A 24,480-nucleotide genomic window follows, 5' to 3' on the forward strand; every position below is an offset into this window, starting at 1 on the left:
GAGCCTTAACGTGTCTTAGTGTGTCTTTACAGAAGAAACACGATGGGGTTTTTGAGGCTACCAGTAATTAAGCGAGCCCTCTAGGTGGGAGTGCACATATCCTCAACGGTGTGGTGTGTGGAGTACCAGTAAGCTGCAGCGGGGGCAGATGATGGCAGAAGTAACCCCTCCACCACCCTGCATCCCCAGCCTCCATAGACTGGAACGACCTGTTTTACTCGATGCACCTGGAACTGGGTTTCTCAACCTCAGCACTGTTGACGTTTGGGGCCAGGTAGTCCTTCCTTGTAAGGCTGTCCTGTGCATCGTAGGTGTTTATCAGCATCTCTGACCTCTAGCTGTCAGATGCCCATAGCACTCCCTCATCCTGTGACAACCAAAGATGTCTCCAGACATTGCCAGGTCTCCTCTGGGGCAGAACCACCCTCTTTGTAGAAACTGATATAAACATAAAGAGTGTCTCGGCAGAAACATTAATTAGGATGTCAGTTTGGGATATCGTAGTCTGACATCAGGACCCAGGCACCATCTTGTAGTTACTGCTTCCCTCTTGCCAAATGCTTTTCCCCAACATTATTGTGTGCCATATTATAGCCAAGTTAAAAAAAAAAAACCCAACTCCGTAAACTGTGCATATACAGAGGGAAGGAATGGAGTCAGACTGTACCTTTCCTGTTTAGAATTATACCCCCAGCATGAACAAAACACAGGGATTGGAACATGATAGGTGCTTAATTGATGTTTACAATTGGCTGCAACATCTTTGTAAAACACAGGTCTAAGCTTTAAACCCAAAGTATATAAAGCAGGACAGCAGTGTTAGCACCTACCAAGTGCTCAACATTGAACTGAAATTTTTAAAATTAATATTATTCCTCTTATAAATCATAGTGAAGCAATGGATGCTTGAAGTGATTTTTGAGAAGTAACAGTTCCTCCCGGACTTAGACATCAGCTTGTCTATGTGTAGTTGTTTGGAAGTACTCAATTATATGTGCTGATTTTAGCTCTATTATAAGCCCAGACAATTTGCCAGTAAGACAACCCTGAGAAAAAAAGAAAATTTTAAAGCTAATAGACTGATCCCCAAATACAAGAATGTCAGATATTTCTAGTGTTTTATCTCTGTGTATTCAGAAATAATTGCACTGGCATATTGCTTAAGAGATTTGCCGTAGTACACAAGTTAATTTTGAAATATTTATTTTATAACCCCACATGTAACCAGCTAAGCAGGGCGCCAGGTACGTAGTTGATTCACTCGTAAATTGAGTGGATATTGTTGAATGTACCGTTCTTAACATAGTCCAGAGCAGGAGAAATTCCTGCGTATGTGGACTTTATCAACCTTTGCAAACTAAACAGAATGGAGGGCGCTTCCCTGATGGTGCAGTGGTTAAGAATCTGCCTGCCAATGCAAGGGAAACGGGTTCGAGCCCTGGCCTGGGAAGATCCCTCATGCGGCGGAGCAACTAAGCCCGTGCGCCACAGCTACTGAGCCTGCGCTCTAGAGACCATGAGCCGCAATTACTGAGCCCACGTGCCACAACTACTGAAGCCCGTGTGCCTAGAGCCAGAGCGCAGCAACGAAGACCCAACACAGCCAAAAATAAAAATAAGTAAATAAATTTATTAAGAATAAATAAATAATAAACAAAATGGAAATGAATGGTAGTGAAAATAAGATCTATTTTAAAATTCAGTTACCAAGTTAACAATGCTTATTTGGCTTTATTTTCTAAATAACCTATTTAAATCAGAATTAATTCAGTAGAAAGGATTTGTTGAGTACTGTGTTGATAAGCACTTGTTGAGTAGTGACTATGAGTAATACCTGAATCATACCATCCAAAGATGTTAAAAGAATTCTGAGCATTTGAGGAAAAAAGTTAATGTTTTTTATATGATTTCATCTGTACCTTCATCATAACTCCCTGTGTGTATAAGCAGAATGCTGGACTAGGTCTCTGTTTCCTTCTTATTTGATTAGTAAGAATTACCTGGGGAGGCTATTAAAACTTCTAATTCCCGGTTTCTATCCTAGGGATTCTCATTCAGCAAGTCTGGTGCAAGGCCTGTGAATGTGTATTTTTAACACCCTCTCTTGTCTTCCCTCCCCAGGAGCAGGAAGATTTCAATGCTCAGGCAGCTTTGGGGGTCACTAGATTTGGTTTCTTTGGAAAATGCCATCACTGCTTATCTATTCTACCTTTTTACTTGTTTTCTTAACCATGGCCTTTTCTAGTTGACTATGCATATAAAATGCAAACTTTGAGTGGTAAAAATCATGGATCTTAGTCTTCTGACTCTACCATAGTAGTTTTGAATGCCTAAGGTTAAAATTTTTTATTTGAGATAATTGTAGATTCTCATACAGTTATAAAAAGCATTGCAGGGCTTCCCTGGTGGTGCAGTGGTTGAGAGTCCGCCTGCCCATGCAGGGGACATGGGTTCGTGCCTCGGTCTGGGAAGATCCCACATGCCGCAGAGCGGCTGGGCCTGTGAGCCATGGCCGCTGAGCCTGTGCTCTGCAACGGGAGAGGCCACAACAGTGAGAGTCCCGCGTACCGCAAAAAAAAAAAAAAAAAAGCATTGCAGAGAGATCCCATATATTCATCATCCAGTTTTTTCATTGGTAGTATCTTGCAAAACTTGGTACAATATCACGACCAAGACATTAACTTTGATGTAATCAAGATACATAATCAAGAACATTTCTGTTGGTTCAGACATCCCTCATGTCTTAGTCCATTCAGGCTGCTATAACAAAATGCCATAAACCGAGTGGCCTATACACAACAGATATTTATTTCTCATAGTTCTAGAGGCCGGAAGTCCAAGACCAAGGTGCCAGCATGGTTGCCTTCTGGTGATGGTCCTCCTCCGGGTTCATAGCTAGTAGCACCGTTTCAGACTATCCTCACATGGTGGAAGAGGCAAGGGCCCCTCTGAAGCCTCTTTTATAAGGCACCAATCCTGTTCATGAGGGCTTCACTGTCATGACCTAAGTACCTCCCAAAGGTCCCACCCCCTAATACCATCATCTTTGGGGGTTAGTATTTCAGCACATGAATTTTGGGGGGACAGAGACCTTCAAACCATAGCACTTCATTTGCCCTTCTATAGCCACACTAGTTTCCCTTCCACACACACCCTCCTACCCCAGTCTTAACTCTTGGCAACCACTAGGCTGTTCTCCATATCTATAATTTTGTCATTTCATGAATGTTGTAGAAATGGAGACATGTAGTTTACAATCTTTTGGTATTGGCTTTTTCACTCAGCATAATTCTCTGGAGGTTCATCCAATTTGTTGCATGTATCAATAGTTTATTCCTTTCTGTTGCTGAGTCGTATTCCCTGGTGTGGATGTAGCAAAGTTTAACCATTTGCCTGCTTAAGGACATCTGGCTTGTTTCTACTTTTGGGCTGTTACCAATAAAGCTGCTGTGAACTTTCATGTGTGAGGTGTTGTATGGACATAAGGTTTTGTTTCTCTGGAATAAATGTCCAGGAGTGCAGTTGCTGGGTCATATGATAGTTGCATGTTTTAGTTTTTTAAGGAACTGCCAAACTGTGTTCCAGAGTGTCTGTACCGTTTAAAGTTCCCACCATTAATTTATGAGTGATCCAGTTTCTCTGTTATCCTAGCCAGCATTTGGTGTTATCATTATTTTTTGTTTCAGCCATTCTCATAGGGATATAGTGATATCTCACTGTGGTCTTAATTTACATTTGCTTGATGACTAGTAATGTTGAATATCTTTTCCTGTGCTTATATGCGATTTGTATATCCTCTTGAATAGCAGAATGTTATTGGATGGAGTGCTATTGTTGGATAGTGTTCTATAAATGCTGATCAATCTGTTGGTTGATGGTAATGAAATAAAATTCATATTTTATGGCAAGACAATAAAAATTCGAACATAAAATTTTTCTCAGGAAAAGGCTTCCATTTAGGCTTCCTCCCTCCCCTTTAGTATGTATTGTGTGGCTGCATTAACTAGACCTCCTTAGGAGATAACATTCCTTCTTAATCTCGTAAAGGGTCACCATGACCCACGACTTGCTTTGTACGTGCAGATCTGGATTGTGTAAACTGTTGATATGTCATTTGATGTATAACCTGTTTGTCTTAAAAACTTATATAACTGTGCTTTGACCTCTAACAGGCGGAACAGTCCTCAGAGCTTTCTGAAAGACTGTCTCCTGGGTTATAGTCCCCAGGTTGGCTCGAATAAAAGTTTTCATTTCTTTCTTAGATTAATTGGTTATTAATTATTAATTAATATTCAGTAACATTATGAATCTTACTGATTAATTTTTCATCAATAATGGTATTGCTGAATTTGTCTGTATCCTTACTGGTTTTCTCTTCAGTTGTTCTATCAATTGCTGAGAGAGGGGTGTTGACGTCTCCAGCTGTAATCATGGATTCATCTCTTTCTTCTTCCAGTTCTATCAGTTTTTGCTTCACATATTTTGCAGCTCTGGTATTTGGTGCACGCACATTTAAGATTGTTATGTCTTGCTGTGAGATTACCCTTGTATCTTTATGTCCCTCTCTGTTTCTAGTAGTCTTTGCTCTGAAGTCTACTTTATCTGATGCTTTCACTTAATATTTTTGATCCTCTGATTTGGGTGTTTTTTTGTTCTGTTTTGTTTCTTATTAAAAATTTGTTTTTATTAAAATATAGTTGATTTACAATGTTGTATTAATTTCAGGTGTACAGCAGAGTGATTCAGATATGTATTCTTTTTTAGATTATTTTCCATTATAGGTTATTACAAGATATTGAGTAGAGTTCCCTGTGCTATACAGTAGGTCCTTGTAAATTATCTGTTTTATATATAGTAATGTGTATATTTTAATCCCAAACTCCTAATTTATCCCTCCCCCCCCCCGGCCCCCACTTTCCCCTTTGGTAACCATAAGTTTATTTTCTATATCTGTGAGTCTGTTTCTGTTTTGTAAATAAGTTCATTTGTATCTTTTTTTTTTTTTAGATTCCACATATAAGTGATATCTTATGATATATATTTTTCTCTGTCCGACCTACTTCACTTAGTATGGTAATTTCTAGGTCCATCCATATAGCTGCATGATTTGGGTGTTTTGTAATTGAGGCTCTTTTCCCCTTCTTTTTTAGGAATATATCATTCGGGTACAAAGAGGAATTTCTGTAGAAAATAGCTGGCAGGTAAGCTTTTTTTTTTTTTGTCATTAGAAAAATGTTTAAACAAAATTCTGACTTGGGGCATCTAAAAATCTGGAAAAACTATATTAATCATATGTCTTTTAGATATAAACGTTTAGCTCTAACACATGTATTATAAAAGGCTTTTATGTTCCCAGTTGTTCGGTTTAATTCGTGTATGTTACTACAGAGAGTAGGAATTTGTTCTCCAGGTGGACACAGAGTAAGTGGGCTAGGCCAAGTACCTGTTTTGTTCCTAGTAATTCAAACCTCCTCACCTGAAGCCATGGCTTGGGTGAGGCAGGTTAACGTTCAGTCCACCAGGTAGAAGGGTGAGACAGTGCCCTGGACATTGTGCATTTCATGGACTCCCAAGTCCAGTCATGGACAATTTCTAGTGCTAGTTCCCACACTGACCATAGGTAAGGATCTGCTTACAGCCCCAGGGCCTGCTTTCCTCACAGGTGGCCTCAGAGAGGCAGAACTTACTATATACATCTAGAGGTGCTTCCCATGCCAGCTGACTTGCAGAGGGTGGCTGAATTCTGTACAGGGACCATTTATTTCCTGCTTTAGTAATTATAATGACCCTCCTGCCTTCCAAAACTCTTACCTTGTCCTTCATAGCCCAGGTTGAAACTTACCTCTCACCTTAAGCAGTCTTTGACCTCAGTGACCCATACTTGGTCTTTTCTTTGCCTGAAAATTCAAACTGCTTTTTGTTGGACTAATTATAATATTTAACATCAGTTGAGCATTTATTGTTAGGCACATTAATTCACTTAGCCCTTTAAAGCCAGTTCTGTGTGATAGTATTAGCCCCATTTTATATTCAAAAGGTAAGTAACTGGTCCAAGGTCACGCTTATATCCCTGACAGAACAGGGTTGGAATTTGCACATTCTCTGTGGTTAACTATTGTACTACCTTTTGCTCCTTTGCACTTATCAGGGATGCCCTCACGTTTAACTTTCTGATGTATATTTGTCAAACAGGCCCAAGGGCAATGTCCTACCAGAAAAATCAACCCTTGATGTAGTTTTCTAGATCCAATGCTTTAGAGTCCTGGGGGACACTTAACAAAAATGTAGATACTTAACGTCCTTAAATTCCTGAATTCCTAGGTGATCTCCAAGTAATTCTCATGCACACTAATATTTGAGAATCATCAATAAAGATTGAAAAAACTTTTTGAAAGCAAAATAACTTCCTTCCCCAGAGACTGAAGAGCTAGTGGAATTTGGCTATGGCCTAATCAATGGCATCAACATAACTAAGAAAGAATGCATACACAGTGGATGTGGACTGTTGGCCAAGAGGGGAAACGGGCAATCAGAGAGCAATCAGAGAGCGGTGTGGCCTCTCTGCCTGCAGATGCGTCCAATCTCTAGACTGGTTGGATCTCAAATGGGGGAAGTTTTATCCAGGGCAAGGATGAAATGGCCTCAAGACTGTCCACATGCTTTAACTTTAATTTCATGTTCACTAAAACTTTTTTTTTTTTTTGTAAATCATTAATTCATCTTTCTAGATGCCTGGTTAATAAAAAAAAAATACTTAAAGGGCTATTCACCCTGGAAACAAATGCAACATCATTCTTTCTTACCTGTTGGCATCTTGCGAGTTTGGCTAGCATTAACCAGTTTCCCATGGCCCAGCCAACTCGGGCTCTGCTTGGTCTGTTTTCTGGGGCTGCTGAGTTAAGCAAGTTAATCACCAGGTATATAAGCCCTGCTACCCTTAATGCAAGTGCCTTGGCTCTAAAATGCCAATAAATATTAAATAGGGAAATGAAAATTGATGGTCTTTGCTGAATCAAAACACCACTTTTATTTCTTACAGATTGTTAGGAGATACAGTGACTTTGATTTGCTGAACAACAGCTTGCAGGTAATTATTTTAAAACACCAATGACACATTTATTGCCTGGGGTATCTTAGGAACTGGTTGGAAACAACAATATTAGGAACAAGAAATTAGCAAATTTCCCTAGCAAAGGAGATAAGCTCATACTTTAAACAGATGATGTGTGACTCTAAAAATAAACTTTGGGGAATAAACATCATTTATAATAATCACCTTGCAGCTGGGTACCTTTGTGCCAGACTGCGTCCTTACCACAATCATGGGATGCTGTGTGTTATCTCCTTTTCGCAGGTTAGGAATGACTAAATGGGTTGCTAGAGTTGTTCACTGAGAGCTGGGACTCTCAGACTCTGTTAAACAAGGCTGCATAGTCAGCATTGCAGATCAACAGCACTCAGCAGTAACTAGAGACTCAGCCTTTTTCAGTGTAACTTTTTTTTTTTTTTTTTTTTTACTTTTTAAATTTATTTTTTGGCTGCATTGGGTCTTCGTTGCTGTGCGCGGGGGTTACTCTTCGTTGTGGTGTGCGGGCTTCTCATTGCAGTGGCTACTCTTGTTGCAGAGCACGGGCTCTAGGGCATGTGGGCTTCAGTAGTTGTGGCATGCGGGCTCAGTAGTTGTGGTGCACGGGCTTGGTTGCCCCACGGCATGTTGGATCTTCCTGGACAAGGGATAGAACCCATGTCCCCTGCATTGGCAGGCAGATTCTTAACCACTGCGCCACCAGGGAAGTCCCTCAGTGTAACTTTTTTCTCTTAAATATGTATTTCTAAATCCCTTTGATTTAAATGTTTGTAACTTGGTGGCCATAATGCAAAGAGGGATGAGCTGGAAACAAAGCTAGTGCTGGTAATGATCGAAGGGTCCTAGAGAAGTGTTAGCACCGTAGGTACTGGCAGTACCACCCATGTCTTCACCTGGTAGATTGGTCTTCAGGGGCCATGGGTTATTGAAGACCACTGGGCTTGTATCATATCTCAGCTTTGATTGGTAGCATAAACCCTTGAGCCAGAGTGCTTGGCTTACGACCAGCCCAGCTGGGAGGTGAACTGGCCATCATCAGTCATTCTGAGTGACCTCTGATCCTGTCCACAAAGGTCAGGAGGACTGCTGACTGGGAGGCAGCGTAATGCTTCATTTCCTTCAAAAGGCCATTTTTTATTGACCAGACTTTGGAAAAATAGCATTTGTAGAGTCCAGACTTTCATATTATTTACAACACTGCTGAAAGCATGAATGCCTTATTTTCCTTCCAGTAGAACTGGCCTGAGTATCTGCAGACCTTCTTGTAATTGACATATGGTCCTGCATTTCACACATGTTGTCTGTCTACATTTTTTTAAAAATAAATTTATTTAATTTTAAAGTTTTTGACTGCATTGGGTCTTTGTTGCTGTGCACGGGCTTTCTCTAGTTGTGGCAAGTGGGGGCTTCTCTTTGTTGTGGTGCGTGGGCTCTAGGTGTGTGGGCTTCAGTAGTTGTGGCACATCGGCTCAGTAGTTGTAGCTTGTGGGCTTAGTTGCTCCACAGCATGTGGGATCTTCCCGGACCAGGGCTCAAACCCATGTCCCCTGCATTGGCAGGTGGATTCTTAACCACTGCGCCACCAGGGAAGTCCCAGAAGGGGGAGTGATTTTGTACAGTGCCGTTCAGCCATGGCTGAGTAAGAATCATGGGAAAAATACTTCTGAAATTGAAATTGCCTAGGCCTAGCCCCCAAGAATGGGGGGTGGGGAGGAGGGTTTTATCTCCTATTTGTTCTTTCTTTGGGGATATAAAGTTGAATCTCCATGACTATTCAATTATAGCCTTTTTAATGTAATAGAATTTTATTTTTGCATCAGTGTAATTTTCCTTTTTAAAATGGGCACTTTCACTGTGCATCTTATTTCAAATGCAAATATCCACATGTATTGATGTTGGCTTGTGCTGGGCAGGATATGGCCAGACAGCATTTCAGTGGGAGGTTTTTCTGGATCCAAGTAAACAAACAGAAGAAAGCACATACAGCTTTTTGGCAACAAAATAATTTCAAAACAACCTCCATAAAACAGACCAAAAAGATTCCAAAACCACAGAATAAAACTGTGACCATGAATTTCAGTGTCTGATTACCCTTCTGACAGATAAATGAGTTCCTGCTGAAAAAAGAGAAATATAATACACATATGCAGAGTTGTCTGAGTCCAATAGGAAACATACCTAAGCAAAAAAACCCAAAAAAACAGCAGGATGTAAAATTATACATGCAATATAATAATTACATTGAAATGTTTAGGAAAAAAGCTTGGAAGGAAATATGCCAAAATGTTAACAATGGGGTTCCCCAGGTGGCAGGATTATGGGTTATGTTTATTTCTGGTTCTTTATACTGTTCTGTACTTTCCAAGTTCGGTACAAGTAAACACATGCAAGCTATATAAGTAGAAAAACAGAAAAAAAGCTGTACTTTCCCAACTTTTTATAGTGAGCATATCTTGTGGTAACAGTGAAGAAAAATCACCACCTTATTTTAAAGGCACCATCAAATTGGTGACCATCTAGGGAGATAGCATGCGACACAGAAAAAGAAGAAAGAACTGCAGTGATGGGAACTGGCAGGGAACCCTCAGACTTGGCATGGGACCCAGCCTCTGCCTCTTACCAGCCCTGAGACCTGGGCTCAGTTACTTCCTCTCTCTGTCCTCACTCTCCCTGTCTGAAGCCAAGGGGCTGAACCAGATGATTTCTCAGGTCTGTTGTAGCACAAATGTTTTGTGATTTGGTTGTACTGCCCATTGTTGACGTAGGAGAGACTACTGAACACTGGGGGGAAATGGGGACAAATTAGGGTCTGTTGAGAGCTTAGAACTCCCTAGAATACTCCCTAGAATGTAGTTGAAGACAATTTACAGATCGTTAAGGTCTGATAACAGAAATGAGAGACTAGTAGATTCAGAGTTAGGTTTTTCCTCCAGACAAAAAGCTAGTTTTCTTGAAACTGATAGAGTTTGTCATGGAATTTAGAAGCTTCTGCTAGGCTAGCATGGGTCAGATTATGGGCTCCAGACCCCAGTTTGGCTGTCATCCCCCCTTTGCTTTGTCACTCTGCAGATGTTATGAATGGAGGAACTTTTATGAATGAAGGAACTTTGGGGACTTCTCTGCTGGGCTTCTTGTTCTCTTTTCCTTTATACAAGGAACTCAAGAAGGGAATACATAGGGTATGTTGAAGAGGGAACAATAAAAAATGGGATGATTGGCTTGAAGCCATCCCTGTGGAGGTGTCTAGGAAATCACTGACTTAGTGGCTTCATCACTTTATGTGCTAGTACTCTCTCTCCCTCCTTTCTAATTAGTCATGGGAGTTCTGAATTTTATATTCTGTGACTGGTAAGCATTTGAGAAATTCTGGGAGGAAGCTGAAAGAGAAGTTTCTGTTGAATGTTAATCTCCTTTCAAAGGCAAGATTTTATTTTAGTTTTATTTATTTATTTATTTATTAGTGAACTTAAAAAAAAAAATTTATTTGGCTGCACCGGGTCTTAATCGCGGCACATGGGATCTTCGTTGCGGAATGCAGGATCTTTTAGTTGCCACATACGGGATCTTTATTGTGGCATGCGGGATCTTTTTAGTTGTGGCATGTGGGCTCTTAGTTGCGGCACGTGGGATCTAGTTCCCTGACCAGGGATCGAACCCGGGGCCCCTGAATTGGGAGCACGGAGTCTTAACCACTGGACTACCAGGGAAGTCCCTCAAAGGCAAGATTTTAAAGTAACACACACAGCATAGTTTTAATACTTTTAGGAATATTTATTGTGAGATCTTAAACCAGGGCAGGAAAACACCTCCCATCTGTCTAGCAGACTGACATGGCAGGGACACTCTAATCACAGCTGTTGGCAAAGAACTCTGTTTCACCTGTTGATTTGGAAGAGCTGATGGGATGTCTGGGCAGATCAATACATTTTCCTAAAGAGAAATGAAGCATGAAAAACAAGATTGGTTCAAGCTTGGAGGCCACAAAGTTTGAAACAGATAGCTTATCAAATTCATGAATGAAAAATAGCACCCCCCCCCAAAAAAAAATAGCCCTGTTGGGGTTTGAATCCAATGTTGTCAGATGTGACTGTCCATTCCGAGTGATGTGTGAGGTTCAGCTGGGTCTGCTCTTGGGCAGGTAGTGCAGGAAAATGGGCTGATATTGGCTGATAGTAATTTAAAAAAAAATCCTTGTTGTGTATATGATCACTTTGATGAGCAAAAGGGATTTTTCTTTCTTTCTTTTTTTTAATTGAAAAAAGTAGTAAGTGAGAAATGTTAACATTTCATAGTATAGAAATAAAAATTAATTCACCAACCCACTCCCAGAGGTAGCTATTCTCAAGCTGGTAGTGTGAGTCCTTTTAGACGTTTTTGGTGCATATATAACTATATGCCTGGGCTTATACACACACACACATACATACACACACAAATGAGATTATATCCTGCAACTTAATAAGGGAGCTTTTAAAAGAAATCAGTTATGTTTTAAGTAATATATTACCTTTGATTCCCCTGTATTACTCAATGCTCCTGAACAAAACTAATAATAAAACGATTGGCTTGGATGTGTGCTAGCTGAGTGATGTGCTTTCTTCATAAGTATGCTTTGTATTTAGCTAATAAAGGAGCTGCTGTTAGGTAAAGCCTAATTGTATGAGTGAGGAAAACAACCTGAAATTGAAGTGTGTCATCTGGCAATGAATTTTGCCATGGTTGAAAATTCACTCTAAGTATGTTCTGACATATTTTCATAAATATGTTGGAGAAATAGGCAATTTAGAATTGTCAACCAACCTCTTCATCTTGCCTAATATCAAGTTCAAGGTCTTCAGCATTGTTTGAAAAATACAACAGAGTGGAACAGGCTAAGTTAGGTTCATTCACATGGGTGGTTTACATGACATGCTTGTCTGAATTCAAGATGCCCTTCTCTTTAGACCTTCCCCTTGATCAATACACATGCCACTTGGACAGCTCTAATCTACGTACAAGTGTAGACTAGCTGTGCTCTTTGAAAGCAGTTTCGCTCATTAAATTAAGATACCAATCTGACGCTTTGTTTTTTTAAGTTTAAAAAATAGATTCATAGGGAATTACCTGGCAGTCCAGTGGTCAGGACTCCGTGCTTTCACTGCCAGGGGCCCAGGTTTGATCCCTGGTTGGGGATCTACGATCCTGCATGCCGCTCGGTGTGGCCAAAAAAGAAAAAGGACTTACAAAGTTTTTTTGTTGTTTGTTATTTTTATTTCAAGATATCTTCAGCCACTATAATATTTAAATATCTGTGATTTCTTTTAGTGGCAAAAGTCAGATATTGCTAATAATACCAGGTTTATGGCCTACATTTATAATTGAGGGATATGCTAAGTTTGTTTTTTATAATTTATTTAATTAATTTATTTTCGGCTGCATCGGGCCTTCGTTCCTATGTGCGGGCTTTCTCTAGTTGTGGTGAGTGGGGGCTACTCTTCGTTGCGGTGTGCGAGCTTCTCATCATGGTGGCTTCTCTTGTGGCAGATCACGGGCTCTAGGCACCTGGGCTTCAGTAGTTGTGGCTCGCAGGCTCTAGAGCGCAGGCTCAGTAGTTGTGGCGCACGGGCTTAGTTGCTCCACGGCATGTGGGATCTTCCCGGACCAGGGATCAAACCCTTGTCCCCTGCATTGGCAGGTGGATTCTTAACCACTGCGCCACCAGGGAAGCCCAGGACTCAAAGTTTTAAATGATCTGGAAAATGATAGATTGAGCACCCACATTTACTTTTCCTCTCTCCCGAAGCCACTCTAAAACAACAGTAAATTGATCTTACACACACACACACACACACACACACCCTCAAGGACAAATAGAATAGGAGAGGAGAAAATTACAACAAAACCATTTGAAACTGAAAATCCAATGGATGAGAGCTAACTAATTAAGCAGATATGGGAAGGCAGAATTCTGAGGTGGCAGTGAGGGTGGCTAACCCCATTGGGTCCCAGTTTATACCACAGAACCTCCAAAAGATTTAGCAATTGACAGCACCAGCTGCTGCCTGCAGCCTGGGCTGAGGTCAAGCTAAAATCAGGAGTTGAAAGTATGTTTAAGCAGTCAGATCACCAAGTCTCCCCATGTGAGCAACTTATGGCTGCTCTTCTCCCTCCAGTAGAAAAACTGAGTTTATTCTCTAGGGAGGGTAGAACAGTCTTTGGACTGGAGAATGCAGGCATAGTTGGAAAATTTACATAACAAACAGGAGACCTGACTACCCCCACCCCTACCCCCAGCCAAGCCCTCTTCTTCCTTTCAGCTTCCAGAATACTGGCAGTCAGGCGTAGACCCTCCAGGCAGGAGACTGGAAGATTCTTTTGGGAAGATCTGTCCAGCCTAAGAGGAAAGAGCTAAAGAGAGTGAGGTCACAGGTTCTTAGAAAAATTGTCTTTTATAATCTCAGATTAAAAATTGCATTACATTACATCAGGATGCTATTAAGGAAAGAAAAGTATTTAGAAGTAAAAAAGATAATAGTAGGAATGAAAACTCTTTAGAAGGGCTGAAAGATAGAGGAAATATTCCAGGGAGGAAATGTTTAACATAGGTGGAAAATGGGAGCAAAAAGATAAGAATAGAGGACCAGTCCAGAAAGTCCAACATTGGAAAACAGGAGTTCTAGAAAAAGAAAGCAAAGGGAATGGAGAGGAAGAAATAATGACCTAATACAAGAAAATACCAAAGAATGTAAGGATATTAGTTTCTAGATTGAAAGGGCCAAGTACTCAGCACAGAGAATGAAAATAGAGCCATATAAAGGCACATGGAATTCACAAACCGAGGTCAAAGAGAAGATCCTAAAAGCTTCCAGGGAGAGAAAAAAAACCAGAATGAAGAATCTACTGCTTGAACCTTTAACAGCAGCACCAGAAACTAAAAGACAATAATGTAGCTCCTAAAAATTCTGAGGAAGAAATGTATTTCCAACTTAGAATATCATATCAAGACTCGTTATCAATCAAGTGTGAGGGTAGAATAAAAACATTTTTTAACATGCAAGGTTTCAAAACACTTATCTCCCTTGCTCCCTTTTTAGGAAGCTGACAGAGGGTATCTCCACCCAAAGTCAGGGAATTATCTAAGAAAAGGGCAGGTATGGATATAGAAATGGGGTTCAGCAGGAGAAAGGGCAAAAACTTCTCCAGCATGATGGTGAAGGGAGGTCCCAGGATGCCAGCCTTGCAGCAGGTATAGGGACCACCAGTCCTGCTTGGAGCATGTTGGTGGGTTCTGGAAGGTACTCCTTAAGAAGATAAAATTGATACATCTTTGTATCTGAATGTGTTGAGAAAAGGCTTAGGCGGAGAGTTTGAAGTTGAATAGAAAATTTAAAAAGACTACTAATTGACAGAAAGGAATAATAAGCATGCTCTTTGGCTCAGTTGTGAATATAATTTACCTAATGTAAATATGAATATTGCACTAAATAAAATTATAACATCACTATATTGGAAGGAGTAGTAATAGAACGTGTATGGAATGAGATTAGGATTGTGAAAGAGAACTTAATCCTAATCTTCCATAATTAGAAACTTACAGATAATACCTAAAAGTGAAAAATCAAGACATAACAATGTGAACATTCCCCTATTCCAGAAGATCAGCCGAAAGAGTTGAATGTGGCTGTCTCTGGGGAGTGGGGAATGGAAATGTCACCTGTTGAGGGGGGGTAGTAGGAGCACTGTGGGACTGCTATTAATAATAAAAAAAGAACTATTTGACTCTTGAAATTATGTTCATGTATATGTTTGATAAAAAGAAAACCACATTACAAAATTAAGTTTTAAAGTTGCTACACTGAATAAAGCATTTTATCAATTCTCAGTTGTTACGGTTTTTCACATTTTTATAGTTTGACAAATTAGGATGCATCCTAAAATACCTTAGACCTAATGAAATATGATGGCTCAGGATTCTGATAATGTATCTTATTTGGGGATGACATGAGTATAATACTTTTTTTTTTTTAATTAAAGATTGCAGGCCTAAGTCTACCTCTTCCTCCCAAAAAATTGATTGGTAACATGGATCGTGAGTTCATAGCTGAGAGGCAGAAAGGTCTTCAGAACTATCTCAACGTTATCACCACAAATCATATCTTGTCTAATTGTGAGCTGGTTAAGAAGTTTTTAGATCCAAACAACTATTCTGCAAGCTATACTGGTAAGTAGAGGGATCTATCAGCTACAGTCCCGGGACAAAAGAGGCGCTTTTCTTTGCTGGAGATAATATACGTGGGAGAAATTCTCCTTCCAAATGGGGAGATGTGTACATCTGTTATAGGGTGTTATTCATTTACTAATAATTACCTGATTGTATTTTTACCGTAGATATATAAGAAGAACATTGTTCTAAAATGTTTGTGATGTCTGTTTAGAAAAATATGGAGGAGAACTTATTGTCTGTGTACAGAGTCTTGTCTTTATTATCTTCCCTGACAAAACAGAGAGTAAATAGTCCACAATAATCTATACAGTAATCTCAATTTGATTTGTATTTGGCTCTGTTTTTGTGTTTACAGTATATACTATGCCTGGTTTTCCTGGGAATTACTTTAAACACAACAGTGATCCAGAAGTGTTCTTTCTGTGTCTTCCCCGTTGCTTGCTGAAATCCACTCTGTGCAAAGCCTAAAGAAGAGGTAGTTCTCTTCCAAACCTTCCCTGGGTCAGGGTGGCAGCCAGGGACCTGAGTTGGAAAGGGTGCCAGTCACACACAAAGCTAGCATCAGTAATGTAAGCCCGTTGTCAGCAGAATGAGTGATTAAATATTTAATACACTCTGGCGTGGCCTTGAAGAGACCAATAGAAACTGTTGTAGAACTGAACCAGTGACTAGAATTCAACTGGTATTTTAAAACTAAACCATGCTTAGAGTCTAAGTGGAACTCTGGGTATTATTAATAAGCTGATTTCCTTGCTAAGAGAATAGATTGTTTACAGGCTACATTTTAGGTCCTCAAAACGCTGCTTTTGAAGTAATTGGAGGGAGACACTTTTATTTCTGCGTCAGATAGAGGGGCTACTTTTGAAGTAATTGGAGGGAGACACTTTTATTTCTGTGTCAGATAGAGGGAAATAGAGGACTACTTGTCAGGCACCAAACTTTTCTGCATAATATAATCCACCTGGGGAGCTTTAAAAAATCCTGATGCCCAGGCTGCATTCATGCCAGTTAAATCAGAATATCTGTGGATTGGATTCCTCATTTGTAAAGCTCCCCTAGAGATTCTAATTGCCACCGAGTTTGAAAACCACAGTTAGAACTTGCTACTTGCAGTGTGGTCCTCTGACAGCAGCACTGGGAGCTTGTCAGTAATGCAGGATTTAGGCCCCAGCCTAAACCTAGGATCAGGATGTGGTTTTAACAAGGTTGCCATGTGGTTTGCATGCATATTTAAAGTTTGAGAAGCCTTGTCCTAGAACGTACCTGCCATCTTCTAATGGAAGTGCCTGTAAGAAAAATGCGTTTCTAGAATGCAGTCAAGTGAAGGAAAGTTAATTTCAAACTCACATTTACTGTAAGTAACAATGAATTGTTACAAGGCTTGCATCCTTCCCCCACTTGTTTCTCGGTTCACGTAGGAGAAAAGGGGCTCCCAGGACAGCTTGCATTCTTTCAGAGTAGATCTCGCTTGGCTTTCAATTCACCATGCTTTATTTACCTCACTTGTTCTCAGAATTATCAGATCATGGGCCTTCTGGATTGACTTTTTTTTTTTTTTTTTAATTTATTTATTTTTGGCTGAGTTGGGTCTTTGTTGCGGTGCGCGGGCTTCTCATTGCGGTGGCTTCTCTTGTTGCGGAGCACGGGCTCCAGGCATGTGGGCTTCAGTAGTTGTGGCATGCGGGCTCAGTAGTTGTGGCTCGCGGGCCCTAGAGCTCAGGCTCAATAGTTGTGGCGCACAGGCCTAGTTGCTCCATGGCATGTGGGATCTTCCCGAAGCAGGGCTCGAACCTGTGTCCCCTGCATTGGCAGGTGGATTCTTAACCACTGTGCCACCAGGGAAGTCCCTGGATTGACTTTTATCAAATCAGTCCCAACCCAGCCCTCTTCATTGGTTTGTCCACATTTTTTCCTGAGGGTGTCTGCTAATGTTCTCCTAGGGCAAGTGTCAAGGTGTAGTGCACACATGATGATGCCATTCATTCCATAAACCTTGACTGTCTGCTCTGCCTATGCCATGTGCTGGGTGCAGGGCTGGGTGTTGGGGTGCAGGTGTGAAGAAGATGTGCTTCCTGTTCTCAGGGAGCTTATACCGGAAGTACCTTGAGTTGCCGGGGGTCAGAGCTAGCAGGGATCTTGGAGCAGATGTATCAAAACTAACCCTCCCGTTTTATTTTTTAATGTTATTTTTTGTTGTTGTTTTCCTTCCGGTTTTATTGAGATATAATTGATATACAGCACTGTATAAGTGTAAGGTGTACAGCATAATGATTTGACTTACATACATTGTGAAATGATTATCACAGTAAGTTTAGTGAACATCTCTCATCTCATACAGATGCAAAATTAAATAGAAAAATTTTTTTTCCTTGTGATGAGAACTCTTAGGATCTACTCTCTTGTTAAATTTCATATATAATGTACAGCATTGTTAATTATATTTATCATGTTGTGTATTACATCCCTAGTACTTATTTATCTTATAAGTGGAAGTTTGTATCTTTTGGCCACCTTCATTCAATTCCCCATCCCCCTAGCCCCTAGCCCCCACCTCTGGTAACCACAAATCTGATCTCTTTTTCTATGAGTTTGTTTGTTTTTGAAGAATAATTGACCTACAACACTATGTTAGTTCCTGTTACACAACACTGTGATTTGATGTTTCTATACATTTCAAAATAATCATCATGAAAAGTTGATGATGTCAACTTATGATATGTCACCATACAAAGATATTACATAGTTATTGACTGTATCCATCCATGTGGTTGCAAATTTCATTCTTTTTTGTGGCTGATTAATATTCCATTGTGACTCTTAGATTGCTTCCATATCTTGGCTATTGTAAATAATGCCACAATGAACATGGGGGTGCATATATTTTTTTCTAATTTTCATTTTCATTTTCTTCTGATACATACCCAGGAGTGGAATTGCTGAATCATATGGTAGTTCTACTTTTAAGTTTTTGAGGAACCTCCATATCATTTTCCATAGTGGCTGCACCACGTTACATTCTCACCAGCAGTGCACAAGGGTTCTCTTTTCTCCACATCTTTACCAACACTTGTTTTTTATTTGTGGTCTTTTTGATGATAGCCCTTCTGATGGGTATGAGGTGATACTCATTGTGGTTTTGATTTGCATTTCCGTGATGGTTAGTAGTGTTGAGCATCTTTTCGTATGCCTGTTGGCCATCTGTATGTTGTCTTTGGAAAAATGTCTATTCAAGTACTCTGCCCATTTTTTAATAGGGTTGTTTGGTTTTTTGATGTTGAGTTGTATGAGTTCTTTGTATATTTTGGATATTAACCACTTGCCAGCTGTATTTTTTGCAAATATGTTCTCCCATTCAGTAGATGGCCTTTTTGTTTTGTTCATGGTTTCCTTTGCTGTGCAAAAGCTTTTAAGTTTGATTAGGTCCCATTTGTTGGTTTTTGCTTTCTGTTTTTCCCTTGCCTGAGGAGACATATCCAAAAAAAAATCGCTAAGACCAGTGTCAAAGAGCTTACCACCTATGTTTTCTTCTAGGAGTTTTATGGTTTTAGGTCTTATGTTTACGTCTTTAATCCATTTTTTAGTTTATTTTTGTATATGATGTGAGAGAGTAGCCAGTTTGGTTCTATTGCATGTAGCTGTCTAGTTTTCCCAGTACCATTTATTGAAGAGGCTGCCTTTTCTCCATAGTGTATTCTGGCCTCCTTTGTCGTGGATTAACTGCTTATAGAAGTATGGGTTCATTTCTGGGTTCTTTATTCTGTTCCTTTGTTCTCTGTATATGCATGTGCATGTGTGCACGTGCATGTCAATACCATACTGTTCTGATTACTGTAACTCTGTAGTATACTTTGAAATTAGGAGCATGATACTTCCAGCTTGTTCTTCTTTCTCAAGATTGTTTTGGCTATTCAAGATCTTTTGTGTTTCCATACAAATTTAGAATTATTTCTTCTAGCTCTGTGAAAAATGCCAGTGGTATTTGATAGGGATTGCACTGAATCTGTAGATTGCCTTGGGTAGTACAGTCATTTTAGCAATACTAATTCTTCCAATCCATGAACATGGTATATCTTTCCATCTGTTTGTGTCCTCTTCAATTTCTTTCATTAGGGTCTCAGCGTTTACGAAGTACAGGTCTTTTACCTCTTTAGTTGGACTTATTCCTAGGTATTTTATTCTTTTTGATGTGATTGTAAATGGAATTGTTTTCTTACTTTTTCTTTCTGATAGTGTGTTGTTAGTATACAGAAATGCAACCAGCTTCTGTATATTAATTTTGTATCCTGCAACTTTACCGAACTCATTGATGAGTTCCAGGAGAACCCTCTCGTTTTATACATGAGTGGCCCCCCCAAGAAGGGCCTTACCTAGGGTTGCACATTTGTATGATTGTACAAGTGTCCAGTGTCTGAATGCTTCCCAGTTGAAATGCTCCTCAACCCCTGGAAGGTTGTCTGATCCCTGTATTTCCTTCTATTGTACCTCTCTCACATGCTGCTCTTGTCCTGATTTTTCCCCTCTTCCAGCATGGCAGACAGTCAGGAGTCCAAAGCAGATGTGGGCAGGAGTATAAGAAAATTGTCAGAGACTCCTGCCAGAACTCAAATGCTCAAGAAGCTGCTGCTATTTAGAGGGCACAGTCCTGATGAAAAAGTAAGGGATGGATGCTGTTTTCAGAGAAGTGCTGATTTATTTCCCCCTTTGCATGAAATGTCAGAACTTGTCTTTCCTCTATGCTGACTCACCAGCAGCCTCAGGAAAGGGAAACCCAGGCCACCTCCTCCACACCATCTTAACTGAGCCATTCCCCGAAAAGCCAGACAGACTTGGTCAGGTTTCCCAAAACTTACAGCGTGGCTCCCTGCACACCTCAAACTTCTGGCACTTCCCTAAGCAGAGCCAGTTTCCCTTTAATGTGGATAACGTCTCTACCTCTCATCAGTTTCGAAATGGTCTGTGCTCACCACCCAGCTTCACTGCAGCAAGATTTGAGTTCTGCATTCAAATGTGGCCGAAATCACCATGCTCACATTCCTGCCTATTGCTCTGACTGAGCCTGAAGGTGCTTTGTTGGAGGGGAACTGTTGATAACACCCGTTCCCCAGGGGATGGGTGACTAGGAGCTCGGAGGACATCAGCAGCTGCCTCCTCTCCTCCCTGGGTCCCCAGCTTGGGATTGCTGGTCCCTTTTTTCTTTTTCTTATGTTTTCCTTATGACCAAATTCACAGAAGGGAAGTAGGTCCTTGGTGCTTTGTTGAGGGCAGGTTTTGGGGTGTTCACTTGAATTAGAAAGTCTAATTGAGGGCCAGCTACTGTACAGGGAAGACAGGTGTCTCCCGGTCATGAGGGGTTTGTTTTGGGAAACATGCATGCACGCACACACACACCACCTTATTCACCTTGTCAGCAAGGTGCTTCACTGCACTGTAGCCGTCTTTCCCCGGTAAACGACTCCGTAAGGAAGCTTTTAATGTCCACACAGAAGTCACTTGGACCAGAAATCAAGATGCCTGCATCCTGGTCCCAGCTTTGTTATTAGCAGCATCTCCACTCTGTAGGCCTTGAGGTCCCAACCTATAACACAGGAGGTGGGGGTGGGGACAGTGGACCAGGTAGTGTCAAAGCTCTCTTCCAGTCCTAAAAGCCCAGGAATCCTATGAACAGGTCAGATAGTAGAGGACTCCAAGATGAAGGGAAGGAGGGAGTGAGAGAGGGATTGGGTAGCAGGGGAGGGTGGGAGGGAAGATGAGGTTATATTCAGAACAAGAGCAGGATGCTTCAGAGCGGCTGAAGGCCCACATCCGCTTTGCAGGCCGCTGCAGTATCACATGCTGTAGTAGTTTGGGGGATCTGGAGCCCAGCTGTGGGATTGGAGGAGTCAGTGTTTATTCCCTTTAGCCATCCCACGGGGCTGGGATCTAGGACGTCAAAGGCTGCACACAGTGGGGGCAGCTGGTACGTTCTGAGCTGAGAAGTCTGAGCTCTGAGGGAAGCACAGGATGGACTTGAAGGCATCGCTCTGCATTTCCTGTCTGGGGCTTGTTTATCAGCAACTACTGAGCATGCAGCTTTTCCCATGTGTCAGTGCTAGAGAAATGGAGGGCAAATGCCTTCCTTTTCATGGATTTCATGTTCTAATGGGAGAGAGTGTCCACATCCATTGAACATGTATTGAACCCTTAGTTCTTACTTCATCAACTATTTATTGAGTACCTACTATGTGCCAGGTGCTACGAATATAGCGCCGAGGAATGAATAGTCTCCTAATCCCATGCCCACCCCATGGCACTTCTGCAGGGAGGTTGATAGGTGAAGACTGTGGCAGGTTAAAAACATGGCAGCACCTTGAGGGTGGGGGTCAGGGTGCAGATGATCCAGAACTGAAGATGGAGGAAGGCTTCCCAGAAGAGGTGATACCTACATAGAGATCTGCGGGGTGAGTAGAAGTTAGCCAGGCCAAGAGGCAAGGGCCAGTGCTCCCAGAGAGAAAGAAGTGTTTTCGTATGGCTGTGGGCTCTGCCCTGTTAAGTTATTTCTTTCCAGCCAGAGTTCACAGTCTGGTGGAAGACAGTAGCCCTAATGTGAGACAGGATCCCATAGAAGAGGGACACGTGTAGCACCGAAGTGTGCAGAGGAGGGAAGAAGGAAGGGAGTCCTGGCTAGGGGAGCAGCAAATTTGGGCTAAGCCTCAAAGGATAGATGGGTAGGAATAGAAAATGCCAAGGGGTGGAGGTAGACCAGTCTTCAGGGGCCTTGGCAGGCAAATCTCAGTGAAAAGAGTGTGAGGCTCATACACTGTGGGGGGTAGAGACAGAAGGGTAAGGTAGAGCCAGAGCTAGAAGCTTGGTCTTGATTTGGGAAGGAAATGGGGCCCCAATAAAGGCTTCTTAGCAGAGGAATAGATGTTTAGGTTTGAAGTGTGTTACCTGAATCTGGGGAGAGAAGGGATTAATATCAGGAGCATGGTAGTCCTGTGATTTACTGACAATAAATCATAGTTCAGAGGAAAGAAAATGTCCTGTCTACAATTCCCTGACCCCAAAGGTAAAAAAAGCTATTTTTCTAGTCCTTAATTTGCCAGTAACAAATCTACCATATTCCACTTGCTCACAGCTGTTTCCCCCATTCCTAAAACAATGTATAATATATAGTAGCGTACAGTAAACATTGTGGAATAATGATATTGTGGGGAATTATGAGTCACTGTTAGTTTTGAACCAATTGTCCTTTACAGTCTCTGAGAATGACATTGTATCCCATTTAGAAAATTATTTTTCATAATCCTCCTCAAAGTTGTTATGATTTTCACGTAAAAGAATATCTTTTTAAGTAGTTTATGTTCAAGTTATTTTGGAAATACTAAAAGCATTTTATATCCGCATTACTTATAGAGGAGGTTCAGAGTTCCCAGTGTCAGTTATAAAAATTCATCTGCTTCTGCCACTCCGAACCTCTCCAAATGCCTTGTCACATTGGAGTAGTTCAAACAAATGTAAATGGAGTCTGTTCTGTGTCTATCATCTCATGTTCTCTTCTGTGTGGACAACACTGACACTTTACATATTGAGTCAGTAAGATTGTTTTCTTCCCCAAACTTCAATTCATAATGTACTGTAAAATATATCAAAATGATATTGTTTGCCTAGCTCTCGGCATAGTTAATTCCAGACTAGGTCATTTTGACACATGGAAAACATTTCTGCTAAATCCCTCGTGCCTGGGATGTAACTAATGCTAGGCAGAGGTGCAGTTCCACAGTGAATTTGCAGGATTGCTCTTTGCTTTCAGGGATCCAGTGTGGCTTCATTCACTCACTACATTGAGGGAAAATAGCAAATTATAGATGTTGCTTTTTGCAGGAAATGTAAAAACACAGTTATTCTGATAATTTCTTTATACAGTGAACTTTAAAGAACTTCCTCTTTTCATTGTCTTCTTAGAAGGGGGAAACGTTCTCATGATAAATAAACACAAAGAGAAGGGTGGATTTTTTTCCAGTAAACAGGCATACGGTAATTTCCCACCATAGAACCATATTGTTGCTGTACATGGATGTTTTTCTAAAACACTGGCTTTTATTTCCAGTATGTATATATTTAAGGCTAATCGCTTCTTTGTTGGTGAAAGCTATAATTTCATGAGGAATGAAGGTGGGATAAATATCACTTGGAGCAACATTTAATGCTATTCCAAGCTGAGCTTACAATACGCTTTGAGTTTTGTGCTCAGGTTGTTGTCTGGTGCATATATTGAATTCTTGGGTTAAGCCAACTAGTTTGCATATTTTAGATCTTCCAGTATAAGTAATTATTCCATTAGTAATTACTTTCTTTTCTTTAATAAACCTTTTATTTTGGAATAGTTTTAGATTTACAGAAAAAATGGCAGTGATAGTACAGAGTTTCCATATACCCCTCACCCGTTTTCCCCTAATGTTAACATCTTATGTAAGCATGGCGCATTTGTCAAAACTAAGGAATTAGCATTGGTACACTACTCTTAACTATAGTTTTATTCAGATTTCACTAGCTTTCCCATTAATGATCTTATTCTATTCCAGGATCCGATCTAGAATCCCACATTTTATTTAGTCTGTGTTCATTTTTTTATAATTAAGTTTTTCAAGAATGTCATAGACCATAAGAATTTCATTTACAAGAATAATATCTTAAGCGTATGGCACTTTCCTGATAATGTTTGACTAATGAGTTTCTAAAATATCTTTGCAGAGATTGCCTTACAACAGGTTTCCATGTTCTTCCGATCAGAACCAAAGTGGGAGGTGGTGGAACCATTGAAAGACATAGGTGAGAAACTGGCATGCCCATTTTGTTAAGAAAGATCAGAGAACTGGGTTCTTTGTCATGCTTTCTTATAAGTATCCCAAGAAAGTTTTTATGCAGGTGAAATGCAGGTGATTTCTTTTTCTTTTTGCCTATGCAGTCCTTAACTTTTATTACTTAATGAATCTTGGTTAAAGCTCCATCTGAAGATTTGGATGGTAGTAACTAATAGTTTCAGAACCATCATTCATTCTTGTTTTACCTTTTTCACTAAATCTAAACTGAAGTGCTGTTTTCCCTTTTCCATGAGTAGAGTAATTTCTTTGCTTTTTTTTTTTTTTTTTAGTTCAGCTTTTACCATGTCAGTATTACCAGATAGTTGTTTAATGGTGCCTATATAGCTATG

The 24,480-nt window shown here is 40.5% G+C and overlaps 1 protein-coding gene across 10 annotated transcripts in view; it reads left to right on the forward strand.

The window, feature by feature from the left end:
• Positions 1 to 24,480, forward strand: part of PXK (PX domain containing serine/threonine kinase like) — a 75,062-nt gene that overhangs the window by 19,879 nt on the left and 30,703 nt on the right. For all 10 annotated transcript variants that reach the window (XM_022572732.3, XM_022572733.3, XM_089918143.1 and 7 more), the window contains exons 2-5: positions 5,151 to 5,201; positions 7,040 to 7,087; positions 15,101 to 15,287; positions 24,021 to 24,098. In XM_022572732.3, the coding sequence (XP_022428440.1) occupies positions 5,151 to 5,201; positions 7,040 to 7,087; positions 15,101 to 15,287; positions 24,021 to 24,098 (364 nt within the window). The remainder of the gene's footprint in view (positions 1 to 5,150; positions 5,202 to 7,039; positions 7,088 to 15,100; positions 15,288 to 24,020; positions 24,099 to 24,480) is intronic.

This window comes from Delphinapterus leucas, chromosome 10 (genome assembly GCF_059928025.1).
Source record: "Delphinapterus leucas isolate spDelLeu-1000000601 "Yukka" chromosome 10, BTC_Dleu_Yukka2, whole genome shotgun sequence".
In the NCBI taxonomy this organism is placed as follows: Eukaryota; Metazoa; Chordata; class Mammalia; order Artiodactyla; family Monodontidae; genus Delphinapterus; species Delphinapterus leucas.